Source organism: Centropristis striata, chromosome 21, assembly GCF_030273125.1.
Source record: "Centropristis striata isolate RG_2023a ecotype Rhode Island chromosome 21, C.striata_1.0, whole genome shotgun sequence".
In the NCBI taxonomy this organism is placed as follows: Eukaryota; Metazoa; Chordata; class Actinopteri; order Perciformes; family Serranidae; genus Centropristis; species Centropristis striata.
This window is the reverse complement of record NC_081537.1, coordinates 25,974,927-25,986,712: the sequence shown is the minus strand read 5'-3', so window position 1 is coordinate 25,986,712 and position 11,786 is coordinate 25,974,927. Positions and strand designations below refer to the sequence as shown.

Genomic DNA, 11,786 nt, shown 5'->3' with positions numbered 1-11,786 from the left:
TCCTGCTGAGGACACAATCCTGCCATCCTCCTGTGTGGTGGGAGCAGCCAGGTGGGAGGTCGAGCAGCAGGTCCAGGAGGCCCTTGAGGACCATCCAGCCCCTGAGGGTGTCCCACCAAACCGGCTGTTTGTGCCTCCCCCCGTCCGATCCCCTGTGCTCCAGTGGGGACACTGCTCCAAGGTGGCATGCCACCCTGGCTTCCATCGGACCTTGGCTCTGCTTCGTCAGCGTTTCTGGTGGCCCTCAATGTCCGCTGATACTAAGGAGTTCGTCTCTGCCTGTACTGTCTGTGCCCGCAGTAAGGCTTCACATCATGCTCCAGCTGGTCTCCTTCGCCCCCTTCCTATCCCCCACCGGCCCTGGTCTCACATTGCCATGGACTTTGTCACTGGTCTGCCACCTTCAGAAGGTAACGATACCATTTTAACTGTTGTTGACCGTTTTTCCAAGTCTGTGCACTTTATTCCTCTGCCTAAACTCCCCTCTGCCCTTGAGACTGCTTCTTTGCTCACCCAGCATGTTCTAAGACTACATGGCATCCCCCAGGACATTGTGTCCGACAGAGGGCCACAGTTCTCCTCCAGAGTTTGGCGGGCATTTTGCCAAGCTATGGGGGCGTCGGCTAGCCTCTCTTCTGGTTACCATCCTCAGACGAATGGCCAGACTGAGCGGGCGAATCAGAGTCTGGAGGCAGCACTTCGTTGTGTTGCTTTTCATCACCCAACCTCCTGGTCTACCCACCTTCCATGGATTGAATACGCCCACAACTCCCTGATCTGCTCTGCCTCAGGTATGTCCCCCTTTATGGCCGCTAATGGTTTCCAGCCTCCTCTCTTCCCCGCACAGGAGACTGAAGTGGCAGTTCCCTCGGTGCAGGCGCACCTCCAGCGTGCCCATCAAGTCTGGCGTGAAGCCCGGGCTGCTCTCACCTGATCTGCGGCTCAGAACCAGAGACTGGCAGACCGTCACCGCTCTCCAGCTCCCCAGTACCAGCCCGGCCAGAGGGTCTGGTTGTCCTCCCGTGATCTTCCCCTCAGAACGGAGTCCCGAAAACTCACTCCCAGGTACATCGGCCCTTACGTCATTGACCGGATCATCAACCCGTGTGGTGAGACTTAAGCTTCCTCCATCCCTCAATATCCACCCGTCCTTCCATGTGTCACTCCTCAAGCCTGTCTCCACCAGCCCTCTGTGCCCTCCAGCCGAGCCCCCTCCACCCCCCCAGATCATCGACGATCACCCTGCATTCTCTGTTCGGCAGCTGCTGGATGTGCGGAGGCGAGGCCGAGGTTTCCAGTTCTTGGTGGATTGGGAGGGGTATGGCCCAGAGGAGCGTTCATGGGTTTCTCGCTCCCTTATTTTGGACCCTGAGCTCATTAGAGAGTTTTACAATCGGTACCCAGACAAGCCTGGTAGGCCGCCAGGAGGCGTCCCTTGAGGGGGGGGTACTGTTATGGTTCAGTTTAGTTTGTCTTGGTTGTTGTGTTTTTTTTCCTTTTGTTCTCTCTGTTCACCCTCCCTTTTCTTTTTCTCTGCAGAGCTTGTGTGTGGAAGGGGGCGTGGCTGGCTCCTCCTGTTGGCAGCAGTGGCACACCTGCATCCACTCAGCTCATTTCCCCCAGTACTTAAGCCTGGTCTTCCCTCCAGATCACTGCCAGATTATTCCTTTGCTTCCCGGCATGCTGTCCCCCTGTACACCTGAAGCCTCAGAAGATTTCCTCCTGCCAGCCAGCTCCCTGCCACTGCAGCCTGCCTTGTATGGTTTTTTGGTTCGTGTCATTAAAGACATTTTTCAGTTCTCACCCATCAGTGTGTGCACGTCTCTCTGCTTTGGGGTCCAATCCTAACGAACACAACACCATGGTAAGTTGATGAAACTCACACATTATACGTTTGAATAGCTGTGCTAAATGTTTATATAGGTGTTGTTTGTTTAGGATCGGTGAAATAAGTGAAATTTTTGTCGTGAAAAATGGAGAGACCATATTTGATCATACGCCCTCTTCAGGTAAAACAGTCTATGGGTAAAACTAGTGCAAGTGACGAAATGTCCATTTTTAGACATACGCACGATGCGTGTAAAGTAAGTAAGTAAACCATACTTAGTGTTTTTTTGTTTTTGTTTTGTTTTACTAATCACGCATTAAAATGTAGGATAATAGTACTCAAAAGTGTATTGGATGTTGCCACAGGTTTGTATACCATTATACAGTGATGCATTGAGAAATGTAATCAATTTATAGAAATCTTAGCTATAAATAGGGAATTCTGTGTGATTTTGGTCAGTTTTATGCACTTGTAACAGTTTTTTATGATACTTCACTGGCATATATTGGTGTTTATTTTAACTGTAAGCCTTATTACTGCTAAAATTGATTTAGCAATTCAATATTTGTGATTTATTATGTTTTTCTGATTGAATTATAAAATAAATAATGGTAATATTGATTCAAAAACTCTTTTCTTTATCTATCTGCTCGAGTGTTCTATGGATAGAGGGTTGTGCCAGCTGACCTGTCTAATTGGCCCTAACCAATCTGGGCGCCAGATTGGTTAGGGCCGGGCCTGAGGAAACCATAACAGTAGTGATGGCCAGATGAAGCCACATGAAGCCTTCTCTTGGCTTCATGTGCTCACAAACCCCCCTGCTGGTCAAAACCTTTATTGTCATTTCAACTATTTGTGATGACCTGTTGTCTGTCTGCAGCAAAAACTTATTTTCTGTCTGTGTTTTAACGGCAGGTTATTGAAAAATTATTATTAGTGCGTATAGCCTTTGTGGTGTTTTTGTGTCTGTTATCAGTAAAGTGCCGGCTTTTGTATTTAAAGTACATGGTCTATGGTCTAATTTTGTCGTTTCCCCACTCCTTCAGAACCTAGAACTGGTCCAGTAGCGTATATAAGGTTATATCAGTGATAAAGCTGCTACATCAGTGATACTGAAGCTTTGGCAGGACTATGGTTTGTACGCCTTGTGCACATGTCAGCAGAGCTCTCCTGAACTCTTGTGACTGAAACTTATAGAATACACTTTGATTTAGCTGCCTAACCTCCAGAAACTTTCTCACATACATTTTAACAGTTAAATTTGATCAACGGGAAGCAAATATTTGGATGGAACATTGCCAAAGGGTTAAAGGTAGGGAGGATCGGACCCTCCTGAAGCTATTGGCTATCCTAAAAGTCACTTGAAGTCGCTAAATGATGTCATCACCTGATTTAAGTTGTCCATGTACCATGTAATTGTAATGGACGATGTGGGAGAGAGGAATAACGTTGTGGGAGAGAAAAAATTAGTGAAAAAACAAACTAAATATTTTTAGAACTACGAATAAACTCTCTTCTGTCGATTCTTGTGTTTTGAGATCCCTTAAAATGGAGGACATCTCAGGCCTTCACTCTCTCTCTTGATTCTGATGCATTTGCTGTCTTTGTCACAAATGAAATTGGTATGTGGTGGGAGGTTGGGATTAGGTAAATTGGGGTACCCTGTATATCTGCACTCACGTAGTTTACTTTCTGTTACTCCACTAGGTTTATTGGTTGTGCCACCATTGTATTGTTTTGAAAAGCCCTTTTGTAGAGAAGTTAGTTAGGCCTTTTGTTTGTTTGTTTTCCTCACAGGTAGTATAGATAGGCCTTCTTTTGTTGTATTTATTTCAACTTTCTTTTGGCACTATCACTTGTCCCATCCTCCGCCACCTTAGTGTGTCTTTCTTTTGTTGTTGTTAAAATAAAGCATAATTGTTCACTTCACTTTTGACTTCTTTGATGTTATGATTGTCACGTTATTTTCTGCTGGCTGGGTTCGGTCAAGTGGACGTAACAAGTGGGTACTCGTCCGGGATACTTTTTCCCTGAGCTACGGCGATCAAAATTGATGAGTTGTGGTGGTTGTGACTGTGAGAGCAAGCATTACAGGAGTTTGATGAAAATGAGGAACTGGCCACACCTCCACAGGGTGTTGGTGAAAGCCTGGTTCCTCCTGCAACTCTGCCTCATTTTCTGCATGTTCTCCCAGAAAAGCAGATTATGACCTCAGGGTACAAATACGTAGACTAGAGATAGAGGCTGATAAGGAAATCAGGTTACGGCAGCTTGAGGTAGAGGCCATGAGAATCTCCTCTGCACAGATGATGGCACATACATCTGAGAAACTGGCACCCTCACAAACAGTTTTCCACAAACAAGGTTTTGATGTCAGTAAGAATATTGCCCTGGTGCCAACTTTTCGAGAGACAGAGGTTGACTCTTATTTCAATGCATTTGAAAGAATTGCAACTGCGTTAGAATGGCCGAAGGACATGTAGCCTTTCCTGCTTTAGTGTAAATTGATTGGTAAAGCACAGGAGATGGCGGCATCTCTTTCATTAGAAGATATTTTACAGTATAATAATAATAATAATAATAACAATAATAATAATAATAATAATAGATTTTATTTGTAAAGCACTTTTCATAAAGAAATCTCAAAGTGCTACAGAAACCAGACACAAAATGAACAAAAGACTAAGAGAAAAATCAGACACGTTAAAATCAGCAGTAGATAAAAAAGACACAGGTAAGAAAGTACATTAAAGAAAACAGCTAAAGGAGGAGATTAAGGTGCAGAGACAATAATAATAAAAACACCTAAAAAAGTTTTAAGCCCTTTTTCAAAAGTGTCCACCGACTGGGGTTGTCATAAATGTTCAGGGAGGGAGTTCCAGATGTGGGAGGCAGCGGAGCAGAAGGCTCGGCCTCCCATGGTGCGGAGTCGTGTGTGGGGCGTGGAGGTTTATACTTTGGGACCGGAGGTTACGGGTGGATGAGTGAGGGATAAGGAGGTCTTTGAGGTATTGCGGGTCGTTGCTGTAGATTCAAAGGTGGGTGATGAGGGCAATCTTGTATTGAATTCTTGAGGTTATGGGAAGCCAGTGTAGGTTCTGAAGAATGGGGGTGATGTGGTCTTATTTGTGGGTTTTCATCAGAGTTCGGTCAGCACAGTTCTGAATGGATTGAAGTTTCTGGAGGTGTTTGTTGGGTATACCGATGAGCAGGCTGTTACAGTAATCAAGCCTAGAGGAGATCAGGGCGTGGACGAGTTTTTCGGCATCAGAGAAAGTGAGGAAGGGGGAATTTAGAAATGTTCTTTATATGGAAAAAGCAGGTTTCGTACAGATGTTTGATGTGGTTTACAAAGGTAAGTTGTTGGTCCAGCTTCACACCGAGGTTGGTGACTGAGGGAGAGAGGGGAATGGCTTGACTGGAAAAGTAGATGATGGTTATGGGTGATGACTGGACCTGATGAGGGGTGCCAATTTGTATGGCTTCAGTTTTGGAGCTGTTTAACTGAAGGAAGTTGTGATTGTGAGGCGGCTTAGGAGGATATGGTGGTCGACAGTGTCAAAAGCCGCTGAAAGGTCGAGGAGGGTGAGCAGGGAGGGGGATCCAGAATCTGCAGAGATGAGAAGGTCATTGGTTACCCTCAACAATGCTGTCTCTGTACTATGGGCAGTGCGGAAACCAGATTGGAATATTTCAAACAGTGAATGACATTGTAGATGTTCCTGTAACTGTGCGGCAACAGCTTTTTCAAGCACCTTGGAAAGGAATGGAAGATGGGAAATGGGCCGGTAGTTGGAGAGACATTCTGGGTCGAGGCTAGGTTTCTTTAGAAGAGGCTTAATAACGGCAGTTCTGAGTGAGTGCGGGACATGGGTTAGTTTAACGAGTGGTTTATTATTTGTGTGATACGAGGGCTTAAGACAGGTTTGATTTGATGAGTGTTGTAGGGATGGGGTCCAGGGGGGAGGTGGAAGGCTTCATTTTTTTGATGAAACCCTCAACTTCGGACTGTGTGACTATAGCAAAGGTGCTGAAAAGTGCGGGTTGAGGGCAGGCAGATGGCAGAGATGGAGCTGGGGAGTCTAAGAGTGGATGGAATTGATCTTGTCTTGTCTTCTTTTGTTGTTGTTAAAATAAAGCATAATTGCTCACTTCACTTTTGATGATTTTATGATTGTCACGTTATTGTCTGCTGCCTGGGTTCGGTCAAGTGGATGTAACACCTCGTCTTGAGCCATCTTTCTCTTTGTTAAGATGCAGTTCTGGGTCTGGCTATTTCTGCTTGAGGTGGATGGACTTCTCCTGAACCTCTTCTTGCCATCCTCTGATGTTTGGTAGTGGTGAGAGTCCGTTTTAGGATGACCCTCATCTTCACCACCCGCCTTTCTCTTCACCGCTGGCCTGGTGCAGCTCTGGGTCTGGCTGCTGGTGGGGGGCTGTGGTGCAGCAGTGCTAGCCTGATTGTATTTGGTTGAATCTAGTCTGTTGCATTGCTTTTTCTGTAATTTAACAAACAGGAAGAGAATAGATTAAACAGATTTGTAATGCAAACAGACATCAAACTGATACAAACCTTTTAAATTCTTCTATATAAACTGACTGATAATTGTGTGCCATTGCAAACTTACCTGTGCGATTCAGTCTTGACCCTTTTGGCCAGATGCAAGGTCTCATCTTCTTCGTATATCTTTCTTTTCATCCCTGACTTGGCTGAACTAGTGGTCTGGGCACTAGTGCAGGGACGGGGGTGGATGTTGCCAGGTTGGGTCTGGCTCCTCCTCTCAGCAGAAGGATGAGGAAGGTTCTGCCGGACACGATGACTGGTCCCAGACAAGGGCTGCTGCTGAGACCCACTCAGAGAACTCACCCTGCTAGAAGTTGTGGTCTTTTTCTGACAAGCTTCCATTATCTCATAAGAGGACTTGACACTGTAAGACAACGAATCATTACATTAGTCAATGTCATCAACACATTCAGATAAATTAACTCATAATATGTTCAAATTGATCAAATCACAGCATTGACTTACTAGGAGCTGCCAGATTTCATGCTCACTAAGTGGCCCATGTTGATGAACGGATGCTCTAGCACCTGATGGGGTGTGATCCTCTTGGCAGCATCGATCTGGAGCATTCCGACCAGCATGTCTACAAACATCCGCAGGTCAGCTTTTTCTGCAGCCCTATCTGCAGGATTCTGGGAGTTGATGACCCGGACCTGAAATGTGAATAAAAAAATAACGAAGGAAGAGGAATCTTGAAAAACACCTCCAGGAGTGATTAAAAAATGCTTCTGGAGATATTTGTGCATATTTTATGTATGTTTCAGAAATACGTTTTTTTTGAATGACCAAAAAGAACACATACGCGCAGCAAGTCATGTAGAGATCTGAACTTCATTCTCCTGTTCGCCATTGGCTGAATCCCTGTCTTGGCTTTGAACTCCTCTCGTGTCTGAAAACAAAGTGTTATTGTTAGCAATGACATTCTGGGTACAGTATACTTGGACATTTTCTGCAAACAGGTGGTTGTGGGAATAAACATTTGAATTACAACAGATATACATTATACAGATATACATTAAAAGTCACACAGGAGCTCAGTTAGATCAGAGCAGTTGTGAAGTGACAGTTACCAGCAGTTGATATTTCTTGCCACCGGTAGTGGAGTCAGGGAGTCTCTTGAAGAAACAAGCAGTCTTTGGTGCGAGGTCGAGGAGGTTGTCCGGTGGTTGACCCTGAGTCTCTACGATGTACCACATCTGTAGAAACAACACAATGTCAAGTCAGACAGGAAGTTCAGGTTGAGGACAATTTACTGAGTTTTAACTGATTCAAGACTATATTAATTTCCAAAAAGGACTGAGCAATAGCTGCCATGAAAAAATGACTCGTCATCATAACTTTTAACAACAAGAAAATTAGTTAGCTAACTATAACTATTAGAAAATAGCTAGTATAGTAAGCTAAAATATAAATACAGGTGCATCTCATACATTAGAATATGATGTAGAAGTCCATTTCCAGTAGTTCAAGTCAAACAGCCCCAACCAAGTATTGAGTCATATAGATGGACATACTTTTCAGAGGCCAACATTTCCATGTTAAACATACTTACAAAAAAAAAGTATAACTGGCAGCTGACACTTTGCAGGCCAATTGAATTACTGGCATAATTAAACTTTTCTATGATATTCTAATTAAGATGCACCTGAAGATTTAGATACATTTCCCCCACATACACACAATTAAACCAGGACAAACAGGTTATTTTAATACATTTTAAAGAATTTTATAGAAGGCCCATAAAGTAAACTTCACAAAGTACTTACCATATCGTATTCATTCAAGCCGGGGTACATTAGAGTGCCGGTGTAAAGGGAAGCAGCCAAGCAGCCCAGAGACCACATATCTATGGCCTCTGTGAACGGGAGCCCTAGAATAATCTCCGGAGACCTGAGAGAGGACAAAAAAATCATGATCAGACCCATTTCAATTTCACTGGCAATTTGGAGTATTATAACTTATACTAGTACTGCAGTAAAAGCTCTCACAGAATGTGGATGTTTGTAGTCTGCTACTAGTACAACAGAAACAGGTTCCAGTCACTTACCTGTACGGACGGGTCTGAATGTGAGCACCCGGCCTGGCAGCTGACACTTTACAGGCCAGACCGAAGTCGATGAGTTTCACTCTGAAAGGCTCCTGGGCATGGTTTACCAACATCACGTTCTCCAGCTTGAGGTCAGCATGTATTACTCCAACTGTCTTCAAGTTGTTTAGTGCATTGGCGAGCTGAAAGATGATTTAAGTCATTAATTTGGTGATACGGTCAACAATATTCCATAAGTTTTACATATATGAAGAATTTTTTGAACGCAGAAAGAAATGGAACATACCTGCTGTACAATTGGTCTGATCTCCATCAGAGGGAGAGGTTGAAAATTCCTCCCCTTCATGAAGTCAAAAAGACTTTTATCCAGGTGCTCGAACATGAGGCAAATTTGTCCTTTGGAAACGAAATCCTGGTGCCAGCAAATCAAGTTGCACTTATCCGGATCCAGTGATTTTAGTTTTATTAGAGTGGCAACCTGTTGATAGACAGACAGATTTTATATTAGCTTGACTCACAATAACGAGCTATTACTGAAAATTTTTTGGTGTTTCTTTAAATACAGTTAATGGAACAGCTGTGTAAAGCGCTGTCTGAAAAATAAGTACAACTCAAACTTATTTTCCTACCTCTTCTTTTGCCATCTGGATGTTGGAGCCATGGTTTTTTATCATTTTGATGGCGACTGTTTTCTTGTCACCAATTCTTGCACACTTTGCAACCTTGCCAGAGGTGCCCTGGCCCAGGAAAGACTGAACCTGGTAGGTGGAAGATCTGGAGGTGAGCAGGTCGCCGATGTTTACCTCCTTGGCAGTTGCAGTAGATGTCATGTCTGAAGCCATTGCAACACAAATATGTGACCTGCTGAGAGGAAAGCAGAAGAAATTTGTCAGAATGTAAGGCTATCATAATAACATTTGATGACAAAAAGATAACTGTTTCAAGAACAAAATGGCAAACTAATGAAACTTACTTTGGCAGTTGATGTCACAAGGACTTCTTGGTAATATGTCCTCAAAACGTTAGAAATATACGTTTTATGAAGAAGCTTTGGACTGATACTGAGTCTGTTAAAGCTTTAAAATTCAAAGTTAAAAGTTCAAGGCAGAGAAAACGTCTGTTTTGAAGGCTCTTCACTGTGAAAATGACAGACCTCGGTCCAGTCTCAGAAAGTTCAACATTCTGTCATAGAATTCCCCCTGATGACACAAATTCTGTACTGTAAATTCTTCACCGTGGCGTTACCTTCCAGGATTTATGCTGCCGCCGTTCATGTCCCAGTGTCTGTGTTGTCAACAGTCTGTCTCCCAGGTCCAGCATGCTACTGTGTTAAAAAGGAGAGAGTGATTAACTAAAAAGACTCAGGTGTCCGGCCCACCTGCTGCACATACTCCTCCCACGCGGTGCGCCTATCCAGGTAGGCGGCAGCATGTGGACGCAGCACCCGGTTCACTCCTCCCACGCGGTGCGCCTATCCAGGTAGGCGGCAGCATGTGGACGCAGCACCCGGTTCATGAGGCGTTGAAATGTTGCTGGGGCCCCGAACAACCTGAAAGGAAGTGTAACAAATTGGTACAAACCGTACGGAGTAGAGAAGGCCGTTTTCTCCCTGGACCCTGGCGTTTGGGGAATCTGCCAGTAGCCCTTGGTCAAATCCAGTGTTGTAAAAAACCGAGCATTGCCCTGGCGATCCAGGAGCTCGTCAACCCGGGGCATTGGATAGGCTTCAAACCGTGAAACACCAGTCACCCTGTGATAGTCCACACAAAACCGGATGGACCCATCCTTTTTGCTTACAAGAACGAAGGGGCTACACCAGGCACTGTTGGACTTTTCTATTACCCACATCTCCAGCATAGCTTTCAATTCTGCCTGAACCACTTTTCTCTTGTGTTCAAGTAACCGATAGGGCCCAGGTGAGTTTCAACGTTGTGTTGAATAAGGCTTGTGCGTTCTGGCAGGGGGGAGAACACAATAGCGTAACTCTGCTACAACCTGGCAATATCTGCTCTCTGGAACGGTGAGAGATGGTTTTCACAAAGGAGCGAGGCAAGATTGGTCGATCTTGGAACCTCAAGCCCCAACTCATCTCTCTCTGCAATTGCCGTCACTAGGGAAACAGACTCAGCCTCTCTCCATGCTTTCCATGGAGGTTGAGGTGATAAATCTGCGTAGCCAGGTTCTTGGACCTTGTCACTTGGCGAGCAATTTGGAGGTGGAAGATAGGAGTAACACAAGCACTTTATATCCCCCGCTGAAGATCGTCTTAGCTTAGATCCTCTGTTGTACAGCCGCTGCTGACGTTCCTGGGCCTGGAGCAATGTGTGGAGTTTTCCTCTCAGGTACAGGATTTATTGTACTTCATTTTTACTGGGGCTTGGACCATCCTCCCAGCTTTCTTTAACCAGGTCCAAACCCTGCATGCTTTCCTGTCAAACAGCAGTTTACAGGGAGAAAATCCCGGTGAGTCCTGGAGTAGCAGCGGAGGATCTAGCCATTACAATTATCATCGTGCACAAACTTACAAATCATGGATTTCAAAGTCTTATTCAGGCTCTCAACGAGGCCGACAGTTCTCTCAGTGTTCGTGACATAAACTGGATGCCTTAGTCAGTCTGGATCCCGACTCGGGAGATAACTTGAAACAGCGCCTGCAGCACACAGTTTGCAGAGATGGTGCGCAGCAGCGTTGCCTCTGGATATTGTGTTGGTGAAATGACCCGATGACGTGTATCCCAATAGACACGAACAGAACCTCAATCAGTGGTAATGGGCGCAAGAGACCTCTCAGGACGGCCGGTTGGTTAACCAACTGGCATCCAGGGCATGACGCCCGTCAGCGGCACAAGTTTGCCCAAAGGCCTGGCCAATAGAATTGGATCATTACAAGGTTCAGTGTCTTTTCACACTGCATATGTCACACCCCATATTACCCACCAACAACTGGGTAATTATTTCACCTGTCTGAGGGTCACGACGCACGATGTAAAATCTGTCCCTGCGCAATGAGAAGTGTGGATACGTTAATTCTACATCAGGGCACACCATGTGACCATCAATTTTTATCACTTCGTCGAAGGCAAAGCATCGAGTATCATTACGAGATTGTTCGAGTGGAAAATATTCCATGAAGTTAAACACAGGCACCTGCAGAGAGGCACCGCTAGCTCCCCCTCCCCATCTGCAGAGTCTGACAATCTCACGTCAACACTGAGCACAGCGCACATATCCCATGTCTCTGTCAGTTGTGAATGCATCCCCATACACTGTCCCACTAATCTATCAAAACTTGATCATTCAGTACCCAGAATCAGGGGGTGCATCAGGCGGGAAGTAATTGCAGCCTT

General features: G+C 45.0%; 1 protein-coding gene across 1 annotated transcript; it reads right to left on the bottom strand.

The window, feature by feature from the left end:
- Nucleotides 1-5,386: 5,386 nt before the first annotated feature.
- LOC131959131 (homeodomain-interacting protein kinase 1-like) lies at nucleotides 5,387-9,713 on the bottom strand. The gene is made up of 10 exons (XM_059324236.1): nucleotides 9,685-9,713; nucleotides 9,069-9,300; nucleotides 8,726-8,917; nucleotides 8,440-8,621; nucleotides 8,159-8,282; nucleotides 7,463-7,588; nucleotides 7,195-7,281; nucleotides 6,858-7,045; nucleotides 6,457-6,756; nucleotides 5,387-5,438 (listed from the first exon to the last, which is right to left on the bottom strand). Exons 1-10 carry the CDS (start codon nucleotides 9,711-9,713, stop codon nucleotides 5,387-5,389), a joined length of 1,512 nt encoding a protein of 503 aa, XP_059180219.1.
- Between the last annotated feature and the right edge of the window lie 2,073 nt (nucleotides 9,714-11,786).